At 35.5% G+C, this 21,552-nt stretch overlaps 1 protein-coding gene across 4 annotated transcripts in view; it reads right to left on the bottom strand.

Moving 5' to 3' along the window:
* Positions 1-21,552, bottom strand: part of EMB2083 (AAA-type ATPase family protein) — a 38,893-nt gene that overhangs the window by 4,182 nt on the left and 13,159 nt on the right. For all 4 annotated transcript variants that reach the window (XM_090017709.1, XM_090017711.1, XM_090017712.1 and 1 more), the window contains exons 3-10: positions 5,580-5,681; positions 5,315-5,479; positions 4,305-4,445; positions 2,121-2,279; positions 1,484-1,569; positions 1,316-1,394; positions 299-421; positions 150-206 (exon numbers count right to left, since the gene is read on the bottom strand). In XM_090017709.1, coding sequence (XP_089873835.1) covers positions 150-206; positions 299-421; positions 1,316-1,394; positions 1,484-1,569; positions 2,121-2,279; positions 4,305-4,445; positions 5,315-5,479; positions 5,580-5,681 — 912 coding nt within the window. The remainder of the gene's footprint in view (positions 1-149; positions 207-298; positions 422-1,315; positions 1,395-1,483; positions 1,570-2,120; positions 2,280-4,304; positions 4,446-5,314; positions 5,480-5,579; positions 5,682-21,552) is intronic.

The following is a 21,552-nucleotide window of genomic DNA, read 5'->3' as shown; positions in this document are numbered from 1 at the left end:
AGAGGGAATTAACAATAACATATAAAATAACAGGGTTATGTACATGGAATAAATAAACGAATTTCCAACTTACACATAAAAACCATAGAAGCAGGGTTTCCAAGAAAACACAAGACAAAAGAAGCCAGTATGCCTCTTAGCTGGATTACCTCTTTTGCACGGTTATAACATATGTTGAGAATCCTTAAGGCTTCATTGTCAATATCCTGAAGACAAAGGTGCAGCATAAATGATCTACACTCTAAGGAAAAGCATAACCATGCAAATGAAGGAAAGAGAACAGAAATGTTTCACTTACATTAAGTCTATCAGCAACATAAAAACCATTTAACCCATAATATTTTTCAGAAAGACCACCAAGAACAAAGCTTCTTGCAGCTGATCTGGCATTATCAGCTGCCTCGGCCCAAATTGTGCTCAACTGCATCATACATTTCCACATGTAACAAATCTTGAATTGCAACAAATGATTATTTTTAATAAACTAGAAATATCAAAATCATCTCAAAACTAGATTAGAAAATCTCCATTATTAATAAGTAGAAAAGGCCTTTTATCTCTTAATTTTGAATGTTTAAGTACCATAAAAGCTTTCGGAAAAACAATGTCACAGGGACACGATTATTTAGGCGAGTTTCCCCCATGACACGGACACGTCATGTCATCCAACACAATGTGACAATAACACAATGCCCAACCCAATCAACAAAGGTTCAACCGTGTCAGACAAGCAGTCAACGTGCATCCACAGCTATTGTATGGATTTTTTATGCATATAAAAAAGAAATAAATCTAAAATCATAAAAACGATAACATTAGTGCTACCATAATAATTATCAGATCACGCTTCGAAAACTTGCCTTGAGCCACCGAACAATCCTCCCCCACCCCCCTCCTCTCTTGTATAAGTTTGAACAATGACATAATCTCTTGAGTAATTTCTTAATTTGAACTTTGAAACATAATGCAAAACCTATTCTTAGTTGTTAAAATGATGGATAAGTTCCTTTAATTAATTTAAGTGTACAATCTTAACTATTGAACACATAATGTGTATGTTTCTCTATTTTAAAATAACAATAAGCCCTCTGAATAATCTTAATTAAAGTATATAACTATATATTCTTAAATATTAAGCCCAAGCCCACAAAATAAAATACACACGCATATATATTATATATACATGTCCGCATGTCCTAATTTAAAAAAAAAATCTTCCAATCCATGTCTCATATCCAAGTCATATCAGTATGAGTGTATCTATGCGACATGAACAAGTTTAGTGAAGGAACAAGATAAAGAAAGATAATTTCACCTTATCCTCACCATACCAAATTTCGTCAGCTGCACGAGGGGCTATTTGAACTGTGATATGGTCCAAAAGAGACTGCCGACTTCATGAATAAAATTGCATAGATGATAAGAGAACGACTTTAAAAGAAATGTTCTAAATCCAAATCGCATCAACAGAATTGTGAAATACCTCATCATTCTTTCTTGGAATTTCATGTTGTCCATTTTAACTCGAACATATCCCAATTCTCTGCCAGCCCTTGGTGCGATAGTGACCTATCCAAGGCAATAATGTACAGATGGTCAGATGCAATACTTAGAAATTTTTGCTAATGAAATGATACAAAGCACAAAATGAGTAAAAAAAGATATTTTGAGATGGTCATATAGAAGCATATCTGCCATATAGCACCCAGAAAATAGGTCCCTCTTCAAAGGGAAAGATATATAAAAAAATCTTAGTAATTGTGGACATAAAGGTGCCAGTAGAAGTCTGTACCAAACAAAACCACTTCTCTTTAGAGGTACCCAATGCATAAATTACTAAAAAAGGCCCTGAGCTAGGTGGCAGCCCTGTTGCAAATTTCGGATTTGAACTCAAGAGCACTAAGTTAAGTAGTGAGTCCAGCTATGTTACTCAACCCTAACAGTTAGTATAAATTAATAACATAATAGGCGTAAGATTAACATGCATATGCACCATAAAAAAGAAGCAAGTTGCACTCACACAAGGGGAGAAATCAAGTACACAAAAAGGACAAGGAAGACATTAAGAAACTCAATCACATAAAAATTATAACAAAAACACGTTGAGCTTAAGGCCTTACAAATTCTATGTTCTTCATATCAGGAAAATTAACAGCTACTACAGCCATTGCTGCTTCATTGAGTGCCAATTGCCTCCACATTTCAGGTGTTCTATCTTTTTTGTCAAGCAACCCTCTTTCTTCTATTTGGGCAGCTTGCAATAGGTCATCAGTAGTTATCTGCAGAAAAGGAAAGTCACTAGAGCAGAAGCACAAAAAGATGCATGCATGTGTTCGTATGTAAGATGAGGACCTCGGTGGACCCTTAAGTCTATAAATCTGTAAGACTAAAAATAAATTACATTAAGAGTTGAAAACAACTCATACAATAGAAAACAATAATGTGAAAGAGACTAGGTTCCACCTTGCATAACAACATCTTGGCAACTGAAACCTCTAAGAATCATCAATTATTAGCTTCCTTGATTACTAGAATTAGCAAAATATTTTGCAGATATTTTTCTAGTGATCTGCAAAGTTTATTATTAAAGTTTTACTTGTTTGAAGACCACATTAGCTATTATGTAGATCCAACAGAGTGGACTAATAATTGACAATAACATTTATTAAATACCAGAATATATTCTAAGAAAGAAAGAAAGAGAAAAGGAAAAAGGAAGCATTTGGCATTCATGATACAGATTTAGTTATTTTAAAGATAAGAAAAGGATACCTTTGAATATCATGGTACCAAAAATGTATATGTACACACACACAAAGAATATATATATATATATATATATATATATATATATATATATATATATAATAGTCACCTATATCGTTCAAGGTATTTTCTTGTAAGGGTATTTCTTGGAGAGATTTTCAAAAGTTGGAAAATCTTGGGAAATTCTCGCAAGTTTTAAAAATATGAAAAATAATAAGAAATATAATAAAATAATAGTTATTCTTGGAAAAATATAAGAAAATAACTTTGAAAAGCTTTTAAAATGCAAAAAAAAACCAAAAAAATAATAAAATTGGGCTTAAAATACATAAAATATCTTCAAAATATAAGGAAATAAGATTTTTTTCAAAAAATATTGCTATGATATCGCGATATTTTTGTTCCTGGTGATATTTTGAAAATATCTCAATATTTTACCTTTATTATTGGCTGACCTGGATTTGCCGATAATATCACATCATTTTCAAAATATGAGTGACACTGATTATATATATATATATATATATATATATATATATACATATATGGTGAGTGGTAGGTGTGAATTGGGTCCATGTGGACAGGCACATGTAAAACCCTGCAAAAACACTTGTGCTGGTCTTTAAAATCCACTAGTCACGTGAAGACATGCAGACACTGAAAATGGAGAAACAGAGAACCTTACTAGAATATGAGGGAAAGGAAAAACAAATATGTACAGAAGTACACAAAGTGTTCTAATTACTATATAATGCCCATATAAAAAGCACCTATAAGAACCCAACACCAGCACCAAGATGGTTGCACAGGGCATTTTGGAGCAAACATTACAAAGGATAAAATTTATTAGTCAATAAAAGATAAAATTCGCCACATAAAATGATTTCATATATAAATTTCTGTAACAGCACTTGTATGAAACAATGATGCGATAAGACTTGGCAGAGAAACAAAAGAAGTGGCATATTCGTATGGTTATACATATTTTATGGATTGTCTGTTCCGTTGATATTTTTTGTTTATCTTTTTTGTTACTATGTAATCTTTAATTTTGTGACATTAAACATTAATGAAAAAGACTGAATAAACGATGTCATAATGATGTAGCTGTTGAAACAAGGCTGACCAAATCGTTGAACTGCAGTTTAACCAGCTAAACTGGTCGAGCCAACAGAAAACAAATCCAAGAGACAACACAGACCAACACATTCACAAATTCCACAAAGATAAGGATAAGCCATAGTTGGCCACTTTAATGATCTCTCCAACCACCTCGATACTCATATCCATTATCAAATAGAAGTCCACCAGAACAATTTGGTGAAGAATGAACCTTCCCTCACTTAACAAGATAAGGATGTAAATTAAACAAACAAACATGTATGAACAATTGAGATGTAAAAGATTAAAATAACCAAATCCTAACCCAAACATTGAAAAGTTTATAATACCATCAAGTCCGGCACATGATTTGCTATAATTTTCAAATGATGTCAACCAAATCATAATCATACAACTTATTTATTTAAATTACATACCTCACTTCTCCCATCACGCAGCATATTAATTGCAGCAATTTCAACTATGTTGGCCAGCTCAGCACCCACCATTCCATCAGTTATACTAGCAACAGCCAGATAGTCTACATCATCAGCCATGGGCTTCTTTCGAGCATGGACCTGTCAGCATGAAAAATCTACTACAATCAAGAGCTAAGAGAAAAGTCAGAAAGTGGTCACAGACATGAAAGAAGATGAAAAGTTGTTAGACTAACAGTCTCTAGAGATGGTGAAATTGCCTTAATCAAAACATGCATTACATTTAGGATGCCAATGCAAGGTAACCAGAATCTGAAAGAAAGCTTAAAGCCTTAAATAAACATGGCTGACACAAGTAACAAGAAAGCGGTGCCCTGACTCACATGCTAGGTTGTAGAGAAATAGACCTCAGCTTATTGGACTTACATATTTGGAACACAAGCAATCGGAGAATCCAGCATCAAGAACTGCTGACATACTCCAATAGACTGAGTGTGTGTATGTGTGCCTGTGTGTATATCACAGTTACTAACAGGGGCATAGGCAACATTTTGAAAGGGCAATTTCTTCAAAGTTCACAAAGTTTTTGTTTTCTGAGAAATTCTCATCAAAATTGGAAAAGGAGATTTTAAAAATAAAAAAACTAATATAAAATCAAGAAAAGATTTTTATCTTTTATTAATTTATAAAATGCCAATTGTGATGCTAGCCAGCACAAGGTGCCGTCATCTTTAAAATTCTTAGGGTTATAAAGGAGAATAATCCTGCCAACGACCAGTAAAAAGCCACTGACAAATACAAATGTGTTTACACATGCATGCATGTGCACACACGTGTTTGTGTGCATTAAACAACAGAAGTTCACATAATGGGATGGGTTCAAGATGTGCCCCTGGACTTTGAAACCCATAAAAGTAGAGAAGATATGCTGCTGTAGAGAAGATGGTATGTGTGGAGCATAATATTTTAAAGAACTCACATGAACACGAACTACTGGACAGAAACACTACCTGTAAAATCTCCATTCGGCCTATGACACCAGGTTTTGGAATAAAAATTTTTCGATCAAACCGCCCTGGTCTTACAAGAGCTTCGTCCAAAATATCTGGTCGATTTGTAGCAGCAATTGTTATCACCTCACCTCGTCCTTCAAATCCATCTAAGCAAACAAGAAGCTAAAAGAATCACAAGTTAGCAGTCAAGAAGTGTGACACCAAATTGAAAGAAGAGTCAGACATCAATATATTGCCATTAATCTGATATCCCCTTCTCAACCTGATTAAGAGTGGCATCACGTTCTTGTCCACCTGAACCCTTTATAAGTCCACGCTTTCTTCCAACAGCATCCAGTTCATCAATGAAGACAACAGAAGGTGCCTATACAGCATTCAACAACATGAGAATAAGAACAGAAATCTGGGGTGTGATGAAGCTAATCAAATAGGTATATGTCATGTAATCAACAATCACAAAACAATACTATACATGACTTTGAGAGTCGATTAACAACAAAATCAGCAAGAAGACACAAATATCTTTTGTTGTTACTCTTTCCAGCAAAACCATCAACAACCTAAAGGAAAAGAGAATATGAAAACTCATACAGCAAATAGGAGACAACAATGGTACACTAAAAATGATCTAGTTCTGCAGTATGCTGTCTAGCTTTAAAAATGACATAGAAAAATGAATCCGAGATTAAAAATTTTTTGTTTGTTATTCTACCTTTGTAATAGGTCATGCCCTCTAGGGGGCATTTTTGTCTTTTCATAGAATGTAATAGATCCTGCCCATTAGGGACAGTTTTGTATTTTTACCTTTTTTTAATTTTCTTTCTGTTTTGTGTTAACTTTCTAGCTGTTGGGACTACTAGCTTGTTCTATTTAAATGGGATCTCTCTTATTGTGAATGTATGCTTCTATTAAGCATTTATCAAGTGAATAAAATATTATTTTTTATATTTTGAGTGCTCTCTTGAGTGTTTTTGTGAGCTATTGTGGAGTGTGCCCTTGGGGCCTTGTATTTGCCCATTAGTGGCCTGTGTATTGCCTTAGTAGCTTTGTGATTGTGCTCTTATTTGGGATTTCATTGTATGGTATCAGAGCCCTTGGAATCTAAACCTTTGGGCCTTGTTGATCATGGTGCTCGTGGTGATCGTCATTTTTCCACATTCCTTCTCTTCTTGCTCTTTCTCTTCATCATGGCTGAAAAAGAGTCTAAAATTGAGCTTTCATTCAAATTATATTGGATTGAACTACTTGATGTGGGCGGCCACAATGGAGAATCACCTCATAGGAAAGAAACTTTGGGGTTATGTGTGGCACAGTTCTCGAGCCACAACTCAAGCACACAAAGGAAGGAAATCAAGAAAAATCTCTCATTGGAGAGGAAAGAGAAAAAGGCATTCAATATTATCAAGTAAAGATGGAGGATTGAGAAAACAAACATGCCAAGATTATGGCATGGTTTATGAGCAATGTGGAGTTAAAGATTTATGTTAACCTTTTTAAGTTCAAGAAAGCTAATGAAGTTTGGATCTTCACGAAGGACATGTACACTCAGAGATTTTGCTAGACAATTTTTTTTTGCAAGAAAAAGTAAGATCTATAAAACAAATAGACATGAGTGTGTGTGACTATTATAGTGATTTATCTCTTTTATGGGATGAGTTTGCTCTACTTGAACCTCAATAGGAAGAAGCCATCATTGAGTCAAGGCAAAGACAAATTGAAAATGAGCATTTCTTTCAATACTTCATGGTCTTTGCCCGAAATTTGAACAAGTTCAAGCCTCTTTGCTTCATAGAACATCTCCTCCTTCCTTAAATAAAGATCTTGTGGAGATATGTCAAGAAAAAACTCACCATTCTATGACTAAGGAGGAAGATGAGGCACACACCATATCGAGACCGGGGAATAATATAAGAATCTACAAGCCTCCTCACTTTGGGAGCTAAAACAATAGAGGGACGAGGAAAATTATGTCCCTTTTGCAATGAGGAGGAGCATATCAAACCTTATTGTCTCAAGCTCAAAATAAAAGTGGCCGCTATTGGAGAGAAATCAACCAAAACAAGTGATGATTCAAAGAAAGAAGGTGATCTCAAAGAATTATCCATTGCTCAATTGACAAAATCTTTCCAACCATTTTTAAGACTAACGCCTCTACTCTATCCACATCTGGTGTTGCGGTCTCATCCTCAACTCTTCCTAGTTAAGGGTGTCAACGAGTTGGGTTTGGTTCGAACCCAAGTAGAACCAAACCCATACCTGATTTGAGATATTGGTACCAAGTCTGGACCCAGGTCCAATCGGATCCACCATAAGAGAAATCATACCCAGATTCTAATAAGGGTTATATGAACCAAACCCGAACCATACACGGTAAAATAAATTTTTTTATCTTTTTTACATTGAAAAACAACAGATCTTTGTTGGAACTCAGGTCGATTCCGGGTTTGGTATGAAATTTCACAAACCATACCTGGCTCCATATATTAATTGGACCCTTCAGGTTCAACCCAAATTCTAATCGAACCTTCTTATTTATCACTAAACCCTGACCCTATAGAGTTTAGTACAGGTCAAACCTGACCCATTGAAAATATAACGTTTTGGAAAGAACAAAATGGATTTGATAAAGGTAAACCTAAGGAGAAAGTAGACTACTCATTTATATTTGATTTATTACCTAAGAAAGGAATTGAAGCATTTAGTTTTTAATGATTGTGATAATGTTGAATGTCTTGGTGAAGATACTCCTATTGATATGATTGAGGAAAATCCACTTAAGGATCCTAATAATGAGACCTCTAATAAGCTTCGTGTTTACACCCGACATGAAGGAGAGGGTCAACCATGTCCATTTGAAAAATACTCACAAGATCAATCATTAGAAAAACCTATTTTCATAGAACTCATCCATAGAAAATCTTAACGAATCTCCGGACCTCCAAATAAGTTTGTATCCTATGAATCTTTTTCTCCAAGTTATAGAGTTTGTTTAATGGCTATTCATGCTTATTATGAACCTTCCAATTATAGTGAAGCTATGAACTACCCCCATTGGATAGCTGCAGTGAAACTGGAATTAAATGCCCTTCATAAAGCCAACACTTGAGAAATCGTAGCTTTACCTCTAGGAAAAAGGGTCATAGGTTGTAGATGGGTATTTAAGGTTAAGACCAAAAGTGATGGTTCCTTAAAAAGATATAAAGCTAGATTAGTTCCTAAGGGATATTCACAGGAATATGATAGCGACTATGAAGAAACATTTGCTCTTGTTGCAAAGATGACTAGTGTTAGGTCCTTAATAGCTTTAATATTCATCAAATAGTGGCTTACCTACCAGTTAGATGTCAAGAATGTCTTTATTAATGTTGATATTTATGAGAAAGTTTATATGGATCCTCCTCTTGGGTTTGACATTGAAAAGGGTAAGGTGTGCCCCTAAGGCTTGGTATGATCGTTTTAATAAGGTTATTATTGACAATGGATTTGTTTAATGTGATACCGATAGCACTCTTTTTATTAGGAATGCAGGAACCAATATAATTGTTTTATTATTGTATGTTGATGATATGATTATCACTGAAAATGATAAAAAGGATATTGATGAGGTTAAAAGTATCCTTAAAAGAACTTTTGATATATCCAACTTTCGTTTTTGGAGGTATTTCTTAGGTATCGAGGTTGCATACTCCCTAAGAGGATATGTGTTTTCTCAAATGAAGTTGATATCTGATATAATTGCTATATCGTCTAACGGATGAAAATGTAGTGAATACCCCTTAAGTACTCAATGCAAAAATGAGAGCTAAGAATGGCACTCAATTAGAAGATCCTCATCTCAATCGTCAACTAATTGGGTATGTCACATATTTATCTATTACTCGACCTGACATAGCACATGCAGTTCACAGTGCAAGTTAGTTTCAATAAGCGCCCACTTCAGTTCACATGGCAACTGTTATGAGAATTATCAGGTATTTGAAGAGCATTATAACTAAAGGGTTTTTTATATCCTCTTCTTCATCTCTTAATTTGATCACTTATACTGATTCAAATTGGGGAGACAACCCTAATGGTCGTATTTCCACTACAGGTTATTGTGTATTTCTCAGCGATTCACTCATATTTTATAGGTGTAAGAAGCAACAAAAGGTGTCACTCTCCTCCACCAAAGATGAGTATCAGGCAAAGACAACTACCATCACCGAGATTATTTGGCTAAGAAGTCTATTAAAAGATAAAGGTGTCACCATCTCCACTCCATCGAATATATATTGCGATGACAAGAGCGCTATCTACATCGCTAGCAATCACTCCTTCCATGAGTGGACAAAGCTTATAGAGATTGTTGGCCACTATATGCGACAATGTTGTTTGCATTGTACGATACAGTATGATATGTATCGTATCGATGCAAGAGATCGCAACCGTATCTCGATACAGGTGTGTATCACACGTATCGTACGATACAGTGCCTACAGACTTAAATATTGGCAAAATTGTTTTTTTATGTTTTTGTGTTTTAAAGAGCTTTTGAGGGTTGAAACTGTCATTCGTATAGAACATATTGGAGAGCTTTGCAACCCTAGGAGCCGTGAGACCGTTTTAGGGGTCAATCTTTGCATCGAAGAGAGGGATTTCATGATTTCGTCAAGTAAGAGTGCATTTCCACCAATTTTTCACCCAAAGGAATGGGTTAAGGTAAAAAAATGCATTTCCACCATTTTTTCACTCAAGAAAATGGGTTAAGGTAAAAAATATTTATTATGAGTAAAATTACAAAGCTACTCTCTAAAAAAGTTTTGCCTGGGGCACTCAACGAGTGAAACTGATTGAAAATCAAGTGCTACTATTGCCATAATATTTTTGTTTATGTAATATGAAAGTATGAGTCTTGTGGCATGTTCATAATTGCAAAATATTTAATATTTTGCTTTGTTCTTATGAGATAGTTGATGTTTGATGATGTCTTATGCAGCTAATAGAGACATAAATGTTTCATAGGATTTTATGGTTGTATTTTGTGCATTTCATCATTGTTTCGTGTGCTGTGATTTTTTAGAAATTTTGTTATTTTTTTAGAAATTTTTTTATTTTTTTCAAAATTTATGATTTTTTACGATACATATCTTATTTTGGGCCCGACCGATACGGATTATGATACGATACTTACAACCTTGATGTTCGGGACGAGTTCCTCAAGGGCACTATTGAACTCCCTTATGCCACATCTGAATACCAAATTGTGGACTTCTTCACCAAGGGTTTGTCAGTGCCATGTTTTTCTTTCCTCCTTAGCAAACTTTTGGTTATTTCACCATTAGTTTGAGGTTGGTGCTAAATATAAATATATATATATATAGTTCATATGTATATATTGTGTATACATATATATATATATGTGTGTGTGTGTATTTTTTTGTTTGTTATTCTACTTTTTAATAGGTCATGTCCTCTAGGGCATTTTTGTCTTTTCACATAATGTAATAGATCCTGCCCATTAGGGGTGGTTTTGTATTTTTACCTTTATTTATTTATTTATTTGTTGTGTTCCCTTTCTAGCTGTTGGGACCAGCCCAATGGCTAGTTGGACTAGCCCTTGGCCTCACTTGTTCTATTTAAATGGGATCTCTCCCATTGTGAATGTATGCTTCTCTTAAGCATTTATCAAGTGAATAAAATATTATTTTGTTATATTTTAAGTGCTTGTGAGCTATTGTAGAGTGTTCCCTTGAGGCCTTGTATTTTCCCATTAGTGGCCTGTGTATTGCCTTAGTGGCTTTGTGATTGTGATTGTGCTTGTATTTGGGATTTCATTACATTTAGGAGTAACTAATCAAGAATTGCGCCAATCAGATCAGTATTAGATTTTCTACAGATTTTTTTATATTTTCTAGATAATAGGTTGATTTGGGACCAGATTTGAGAAATATGATCATATCAACCTTATCGATAACTTTTGTTGGTTTGGATTGGATACATTGTAGTCATTTTTCAGTATGAAAGCATTTGGATGGTATATGGGTGCATTATATAGTGATTTGAGTGAGTTTTGATGTGTTTTTGAAGGTACTGTTATAGGTGGTAATAGTATTTTTGGAGTTTTAGTCTTATCGGCTTGTGATAAAAGGCTTATCAGTAGGGTATTTTACTATATGTGACTGTATTGCATCAGTTTGTGACCATGTGGTTGAGTTTGAGATTTTCAGTGCTTATTTCTGGCGGCAATTGAGTTTCAAGGGTATTGACCTTACTGGACTGCTATATTGGTTGTGGTTCTCTGATATATTGTTAATGTCAAGTGTTAATTGGTAAATTTGGTTTGCTGTGTCTCAATTTGCCCTATTGTGAGGTGTTTTGGGTATTGTTCTTGTTATTGGCATCAGTTCACCTATTGTGAAGGGCAAACATTTGTAGTACACCTTTATTAGGATACTTGGGGTTCACTCACCAATCTTGTGTTGGAAACTGCATAGTGTAGGCTGGTTCTGCTGCGTTGTGTTTGTTATGTTGTGCACTATGTCACACAAGTGCAGGTGCGGATACGGATGCAGATGTGGGGATGCAGCACTTTAAAAAAACTTGGGTGTGGGGAGGGTATATATATATATATTGTAAGAAAATGGAATGCTCAAACAAACTTCAAATGCTTCCTCACGAATAAACTCTCTCAAGAACCATAAAGGTTCACACACAAGGCAAATACTTAAGAACCACTAGGTAGTAGGGTTCACACACCAAATACTCAAAAGAGAGATTCCAAATGAAAAAGTGAAGAATTGATTTTATTTAAGTGGGACAAAACCCACATACCCTAGATGTAATACAATGGGGTAACTCTCCATATATATACACAAAAAGAGAAGGCAAGGGAGAGTTGTTGGACATTCCAACAGCTCTAAATAGAGCCGTTGGAGTGTCCAACAACTCTCACAGCTTTTGCTTTTTGACTTAGTCAAAAAGTAAAAGGCCTATATTATGTCCAAAAATGAAAAATAAACTAAAAAGTAAAAACCTAACTACCCCTATGCTATTGTGACTAAACTGGAAAAAAAAAGATTACATATTATGGGATATTTACATATGAGATTATCTATGAGATTACAATTTTCAACACTCCCCCTCAAACTTACGGTTGAACAACCGAAAGTTTGTCCAAGAGAAAGTGAAATCGAGGAGTAGCAAGCGGTTTGGTGAAGAAATCTGTCAGTTGAAGTTCTGAGGAGACATAGGAGAGATCAATGGTGCCTTGTAAAAATTTCTCACGTATATAGTGGCAGTCCATCTTGATATGCTTGGTTCGTTCGTGAAATATTCGATTGTTGGCAATGTAAATAAAACTTTTATTGTCACAAAATAGCCGTGATGCACTTGCACACATATCATGAAGTAGTCGTCTCAACCAGACCACTTCTACGGTGGTGGTAGTCATGTCTCTGTACTCGGCTTCAGTAGACAAAAGAGAAATCTTCTGTTACTTCTTACACCTCCACGAGATCAATGACTCTCCAAGGAACACACACAGTCCAATAGTTGAGTGTCGATCATTTGGATAATCGCTCCAATCTACATCAGTATAAGCAGTTAAGTCTAGTGTAGAAGAAGCCGACAAAAACAGTCCTCTAAAAATGGAAGTTTTAATATATCTAATAATGCGTAACATAGCTCCCATATGAACAGAGGTGGGGGCATGCTGGAATTGACTTGTTGTGTGAACAGCATGTGCAATGTCAGGTCTTGTGATAGAGAGGTAAGACAACTCCCCAACAAGTTGTCTATAAGGTATTGAGTTCTCAAGAGGTTCCTCATCGTCAATTTTCATTTTGATGTTAACAACTTCAGGGGTATCAACATGTTTGCCATCTATGATTCATGACCTCTCAATAAGATCAAGAACAAATTTAGATTGAGTTAGTAAATAACCTCTATGAGAATAAGCTACTTCAATACCAAAAAAAAAATTAAAAAACCTAAATCACTAATTTCAAAGTTGGTTTTAAGAATTTTTTTGATATTATCAACTCTTTGTTCATCACTTTCTGTGATGATCATGTCGTCCACGTAGAGAAGAAGAATGACGATCCCTGCATTAGATATGTTAATAAACAAAGTTGTGTCAGTAAGACAAAATTGAAAGCCAAAATCAAGCATAATCTTACTGAATTTGTCATACCAAGCTTTTGGGGTTTGCTTAAAACCATATAAGACCTTATGTAACCGAAAAGCTTTTCCTTGAGAAACTTTAATGCCAGGAGGTGGTTCCATATAGACTTCTTCGGCTAGACTTCCATTGAGAAATGCATTCTTGACATCCATTTGAAAGATATGTCATTTCTTTATGGAGGCAAGGGTTATTAGAGTCCGGTCATTCTAGCGACTAATGCAAAGGTTTCTTCGTAGTCTATGTTATATTTTTTAGAATAGTCTTTGGCAACTAGTCGAACTTTAAATCGCTCAAGAGTGTCATCACTCTTAGTTTTAACTTTGTATACCCGACATCCTATGGGCTTTTTCCCAGGTGGAATATCTTGAATAGTCTACGTGTTTGCCTTTTCCAAGGCATTTAACTCGGTTGTCATAGCTTCGACCAATTCTGAATGTTCTTTTGTTGTATTATAGTTTGAAGGTTTTATATAGGAGTGCAATAGGGCAATATATGCTTGCTGTTTTGGTGAAAAAAATTCATAGGATACAAATTTTTTGGGCACCTTCGACATCCGAGATGATTTTCTGGTTTCTATTTGAACCTGTGCTTTAATATATTTTTCTAGAGCACAAGGTTGCTCTAGATTTCCTCGCTTTAAGTATTGAATGTAGTCTCAATGAGATGTTTCAATGTTGATTATACTATTTTGATCTTCTTGATCAACTTCTTCATTAATTTCTGGAACTAAGTCCAACAAGGAGTATTCATCAACCTCTCTAGGGTTTTTAGTTTCAAACAAACTTTTGTTTTCTAAAAAAGATATATTTCGTGACACATATAACTTCCTAGTTCTGAGATCAAGGCATCTATAGCCTTTCTGATTGCTTGCATAACTAAGGAATGCACAAGGAATGGCCCAGGGGGAAAGCTTGTCATTTTTGCTGGAGAAAACAAAACATTTGCAACCAAATACTCTTAATCACGAATAATCTAGAATTTGTTTAAAAAGTTCTTCAACAGGTGATACATTTTTTAACAAAGACGATGGCATTCTATTAATGAGATATACTACAGTTAGAGTAGCTTCGGCCCAAATTTTTTTTAGAACTTGATGAGTAATGAGCAGAGTTGTTGTTTCTATAATGTATCTATGTTTTTGTTCTGCTAAACCATTTTGTTGTGAGGTATATGGGCATGACTTTTGAAGTAAAATACCATGTAGATTTAAGTAATCGCTAAATTCTTTTGATAAATACTCTCCCCCTGAATCAGTGTGAAATATAGAGATATCATTCTTAAATTGGTTCTTAACCAATTTATGAAATATTTGAAAATGTAAAAATACTTCGGATTTATGTTTGAGAAAATAAATCCAGGTATGTCTTGTAAAATCATCTACAAAAATGACGTAGTATGAAAACCCTCCTTCTGATATGACAGGTGCAGGACCCTATACATCCGAATGTACTAACTCAAGAGGTCGAGATGAGATAAAATTTCTTTCTTGAAAGGGTAATCTCTTCATTTTTTCAAGAATACATTTTTTCACATTTAAATGTCTCAGAATTATAAAAGTTTTCCATATTTGGAAAAAAATGAATTTTGGATATGTTAGGATGACCAAGTCTCCTGTACCATAAATCCAAGTCCATTTTCTGAACATTACAACAAAATGTATTCTTGGGAATTTTCAAAAAATCCATGTAGTATATGCCTCCTTCTCTATGACCTTCCCCAATCAGCTTCCCTGACAAGTGATCATGTACTTGGCAACCATGAAAAGAGAAGGAAACGTTATATCCATGGTCAGATAATTGAGAAACGGATAAAAAATTGAGGTTCAATTTTGGAATATATCTAATTTGAGGAATTTGAAATCCTTTTAAGTTTTGAGAAGTTTTTTCAAAGTTCTCTATTGCTTTAATTTCTAGTGATGTTCCATCAGTAGTAAAAACATTGGACCCATTAGAGTTATGACATTCGGATAGCATTTCAATATTCGGAGTTATATGGAAAGAAGCACCTGAGTCAAGAAGCCATAGAGTTTTACCTGGATCGGAAGTGCTAACTGAAGAGACTGCAGCTCCCGTAGATGAAGATGCACCCTTGAGTAGGGGTCCAAGAGCTTCCACCAATTGTGCTAGTGACATGCTTCCAATTGAAGATTCGCTTGATTCTTGTGGTGGTCCGACGGCGGCGACCTTTTTCTCATAGGGCCTTTTTAATTTTGGGTAATGGGTTTTTACATGTCCCGATTCACGACAATAGTAGCAAATGATTTTTCTTCTCTCAAAATCATTTTCTTGTTTTTCATCATTTCTCCTTCCATAGTTAGGAGGTTTGTAAGTCCTCACATAGTTTTCGGGTTTTGAGACGGCTAGAACTGAGTCAACATTCTTAGAGATTCTACTTTTGAATCTATTTTCTTTCATACTTAACTCTTCTATTGTGTCTTCTATTGAAGGCATTTTTCCACGATGAAGGAGGATAAACTTAGTGGATTCAAATTCCGATCTTAATCCACTAATGAAATGAAAAAGGTGCTCCGCCTTGATTTGGTTTTGGCGGAGTTCAATATATTGTGGACAATGCCACTTTGGTTTAAGAAAGTTAATTCTTCCCACAATTCCGACAAGTCATTATAATACTTTCTAATGCTCTTGTCTCCTTGAACCATATTTCTTACTTTAATTTGAAGATTGCACACATGTGCAATATCTTTAAGAGAATACATTCTCTTAAGATAGTCTCAAGCTTCATTTGCATGCTCAAATTTTGCTAAACTTGAGCATTTTTTTATATCAACACTTGAAATAAGTCAAGACATGATCTTGGCATGTCCCATACGCCATTCTTTCCACTTTTTCTCGTAAGTAGATATGGCCTTAACTCTTTCTACCTCCGTGAGAGGTATTTCCTTTTCTCCTTCATCCTTCGTAAGAATTAGAGTAGGTTCCTCATCGGTTCCACCTACTAATCCCCATAAACCCTTCCCCATATAAGATGTTTCATAATTGAAGCCAATGTGACATAGTTGGAATCATTTACTTTGATGGGCTTAATGCTGACATTATCATTGTCATCCATTTTACAATATTTGAGAAAAGAGATAAGAGAAGAAAGAGAAAAACTAAATAGAAGAATACTCTACCACAAATGATGAGTACGAACGAATATCCTTCAAGCTTTTTACACCTTCACACGATCACAAATTCAAGAAGGATCACTTTCTTGCAAGAAACTTGTGTGGCACGTTTCCCAATGCACCGAAAGAACTTATCTTGATTGCTTCAACCAAGCGATGATACCATGTAAGAAAATGGAATCCTCAAACAAACTTCAAATGCTTCATCACAAATAAATGTAATGAAATATGCGAAAGAATCCAAGAATGCTAAAGCATTCACTATGTCCCACACGGACAAATGCAACAAGCATAAGAGAGGAAATCCACTAAGGGATATACGAAAGGCCTTATAAAAAGGCTACACACATGAAAAATAATATCACTATTATTGAAGAGGAGCTCTCAAGAGCAATGCCACATTTGTGACCGTTGGGGGCCCCAACGATTCCATTGTGGGGCCCCTTTTCGGTATCCAAAAAAGTATTTAAAAAATAAAAAACAAAAATTAAAAAACAGTGAAATAAAAGAAACAAAACAAGTACCCCTATTGGGTACTTGTGAAAAGACCATAATACCCCTATCGGGTATTATGGTGAATATACATCTATATTTATATATATATATATGTATTATTACATATGTTTTAACACCCCCCCTCAAACTTTACGGGGGAATGACCGAAAGTTTGCCAAGAAGGAACAAGAAGCGAGGAGCAGGCAAGGCTTTGGTGAAGAAATCTGCAAGTTGATATTCTGAAGTGACATATGGCAGTGTAACTGTCCCACAAAGATATTCATCACGTACATAATGACAGTCCATTTCAATATGTTTAGTCCTCTCATGGAAAGTATGGTTGCTGGCAATGTAGATTGCACTTTTGTTGTCGCAACAAAGCTTCGAAGCACCGGTAATTTCGACTCCCATATCTTGAAAAAGACTTCGAAGCCACACCAGCTCCATTGTAGTAGTTGTCATAGCCCTGTATTCTGCTTCAGTAGAAGACAATGAGACTTTCTGCTGTTTCTTGCACCTCCAAGCAATTAGCGAATCTCCTAGGAAAACACAAAAGCCAGTAATTGAGATTCGATCATTTGGGTTTCCTCCCCAGTCAGCATCAGTATAAGCCAGTAAATCTAAGGAAGAGATTGAGGATAGGAATAGCCCTTTAGTCAAAGTATTTTTAATGTATCGAATGATCCGGAGCACAGCACTCATATGCACAGATGTAGGAGCATGCTGAAATTGGCTTGCATAGTGCACAGCATGAGCAATATCCGACCTGGTGATAGTCAGATAGGTGAGGGAGCCTATGAGTTGCCTGTAGGGCGTAAGATCATCCAGCACAACTCCATCCTCCAGTCGTAGTTTAGCATTGATAACCTCGGGAGTCTCCACCTTTTTATCATCTGAAATCCCAGATTTGGAACATATGTCTGCAGCAAGCTTCATCTGCGACAATATATACCCTCGAGGAGAGTATGCAACTTCTATACCAAGAAAGTACCTGAGAAAACCCAGATCAGACATATCAAAATTATGTTTTAACATATTTTTAACTTTAAGAATACCACTTTCATCATTGTCAGTGATGATCATATCATCAACATAAAGCAGAAGGATGATGATACTATTACCTGCACGTTTAACAAAAAGAGCAATGTCAGTATAACATGAGCAAAATCCAATTGTAACATGATAGCACTAAATCTATCATACCAAGCCTTAGGGACTTGTTTAAGACCATATAAAGCTTTTAATAACCGAAGGGTTTGACCTTGGTTAACACTGATTCCCGGCGGAGGGTCCATATATACTTCTTCATTCAACTGACCATTAAGAAAGGCATTTTTAACATCTAATTGGAATATAGGTCATTTCTTAGATGATGCTACCGCAATTAAAGTTCTAACGCTTGTCATGCGAGCCACGGGAGCAAAAGTCTCTTCATAATCGATGTCATACTCTTGTGAGTATCCCTTAGCAACTAATCTAGCTTTATAACGTTCTAGGGAACCATCACTTTTTGTTTTGACTTTGTAGACCCATCGACATCCTATAGCTTTCTTATTTGGAGGAAGGTGAACTATTTCCCAAGTTTTAACTTTATTTAAAGCATCTAGTTCAACTTTTATTGCTTCCACCCAATGAGGTATACTTTTTGCTTGATTATAATGGGAAGGTTCATAGTAAGAATGCAAGGCTATTAGACAAGCTCTATAGTTAGGTGAGAGAGTTTCATATGAGACAAACCTATTAGGTGGAATTGATTCTCTAGAAGAACGCCTAAGGGAGGTCTCTTCTAGGGGTTCATTAAGCCGCAAGAATTTTTCTAAAGCACTAATAGGTTGGGCTTCCTCACGCCGAGTGTATACTTGGAGATTGTCACCATTAGTTGGTGATACATCACTATCATGAGAATCATGAGTATTTTCTAAAACTTCCGGATGACTCAAAGAGTCATCATTTGAATCTTCTAAAAGATCATTGATAAACATATAATCAATTTCATTTGGTTTTTCCAATATTTCAAATCCATTTTCATCTTCTAGAAAGGTCACATCTTTGGAGACAAATAATTTATTGTTTTTATAGTCAAAGCATCTATAGCCCTTTTGATTTTCACCATATCCTAAAAATACACATTCTATTGCTTTAGGTGACAATTTATCTCTTTTATGTAAAAGAACAAAGCATTTACACTCAAAAATTCGAAGACGATTATAGTCGGGTGTCATATTAAAAAGTTTTTCATAAGGAGAGATATTGTTCAATTTTGAAGATGGCATCCTATTGATTAAATAGGTGGAGGTTAACACGGCTTCGGCCCAAAAATTTTTAGGAATATTTTTAGAAATGAGTAAGGATCTAGTGGTTTCCAAAATATGCCTATGTTTTCTTTCCGCTAGACCGTTTTGTTGAGGAGTTCTTGGGCAAGATTTTTTATGACAAATGCCATGTTGTTTTAGATATGATTGAAAATCATTTGATAAGTACTCTCCACCCGAATCGGATCTAAGAATGGATATTTGACTTTGAAATTGATTTTGAACTTTTGCATGGAATTCTTTAAAGAAGTTAAAAACTTCCGATTTAAAGTTAAGAAAATAAATCCATACATATCTAGTATAATCATCAATAAAAGTAACATAATACGAATAACCACCTTTAGATAGAACCGGAGATGGCCCCCAAACATCGGAATGCACCAATTCAAATGGTCTTGTTGTCACAAAGGTTCTAATACGAAAAGGAGTAGACTTCATTTTGCCAAAAATGCAATCTTTGCAATTGATATCTTTTTCTTTACAAAACTTGTGTCCAAAAGGAAAAAGATACATTTTAGAGTAACTTGGATGTCCAAGCCTTTTATGCCAAGTTTCAATATTTTTGTCTTGGACATAAGTACAAAATGAGGTATTTGGAAGCATTAAGTTATCCATAAAATAAAGGTCTCCCTTCCTATGGCCTTGCCCAATCCACTTCCCGGACCGGAGATCCTGCACAAAGCACCCTTGGGATGAGAAAGATATTTCACATCCATGGTCGGCTATTTGAGAAACGGAAAAGAGGTTAAGATTCAATTTTGGAACTATTCTAACCTTTGGAACAAGGAAATTTTGAACATTTTTAGAATCAAGAGTTCCAACACCATTTATTTTGAGAAAAGTTCCATCAGCCGTAGAGACACAAGACATTTTTGAATTGGTGTGCACATTGGTTAATGCATTTTCATGAGGGGTCATGTGAAAAGAAGCTCCGGAATCTAAAATCCAAGAGTACGTACCGGGAGGTGATGATGAGGCAATGGCGGCACCGGAGGTAGAAGAAGTAGCCTTTAGAATTTGTTGGAGAGCCAAGGAAATTTGTCCAAGAGTATCTTTGAGATCCCCGTTCTTGCTGTCATCTTCTTTGGTGGATGATTCTTCAACGGAAGCCACCTTTGGCTTGAATGCTCCATTTAGCTTTGGGCAAACGGGTTTAATATGCCCCGGCTCATAACAATGATGACATATAATCATTTTTCTTCCACCACTCCCTTGCTTACCAAAATGAGGTGGTTTGTATGTTTTGACATGATTGCTGGGTTTAGATACGGCAAGAACTTCATCAATGCTTTTACCCATATTATGCCTAGTCTCTTCTTGAGTAATCTCGGCAATAGCCTCTTCTAAGGGAGGAAACGTAGATCTATGGAGAAGTGAGGATCTAACTTGTTCAAATTCGGGACGAAGCCCAAATAAAAATTGAAACAATCTATCTTGTTCCATTTGTTTTTGTCTTAGTACCACATCCTCCATAGACACCCATTTAGGCTCTAAAAGAGCCAATTCATCCCATAAAGGATTTAGAGCACTATAATAGTCTTGTATGCCCATGTCACCTTGTTTTGTGGTTCTCACTTTTTCTTGCAAAAAATAAGCTCTTGCAAGATCCTTTTGGGTAAACATACCCTTCATAAAAAACCAAGCTTCATTTGCCCGGCGGAATTTTGCAATATTTGCACATACCTTAAGTTCAACATTATTCATAAACCATGCTAAGATTTTTGCATGGTTACTCTCCCAATCTTCCATTTGATGATGATAATCTTCAATAGCCTTGAGACGAGCATCGCCTTCAAGTGCTTTCTCTTGATCTTCTTTCATCTTTGTGAGCTTAAGTTGGGGTTCCAGAATGGTCCCCATTACATAACCCCAAAGCTTCTGGCCTTTGAGATTATTCTCCATTGCGGATGCCCACATCATGTAATTTTTCCCATTGAGCTTGAATGATAGATCGATCTTGACTTCCATTGCTACAAAATGGAGGTGTGAGAAAAAAAAGGAAGTAGAGAGATACATGATTTTACCTTAGAAGATCGTATGGATCTGATACCATGTAATGAAATATGCGGAAGAATCCAAGAATGCTAAATCATTCACTATGTCCCACACGGACAAATGCAACAAGCATAAGAGAGGAAAT

Source organism: Nuphar pumila, chromosome 9 (genome assembly GCF_984573655.1).
Source record: "Nuphar pumila chromosome 9, dmNupPumi1.hap1.1, whole genome shotgun sequence".
In the NCBI taxonomy this organism is placed as follows: Eukaryota; Viridiplantae; Streptophyta; class Magnoliopsida; order Nymphaeales; family Nymphaeaceae; genus Nuphar; species Nuphar pumila.
Note: the sequence above shows the minus strand (reverse complement) of the source record. Positions and strands in the feature narration are given on the sequence as shown.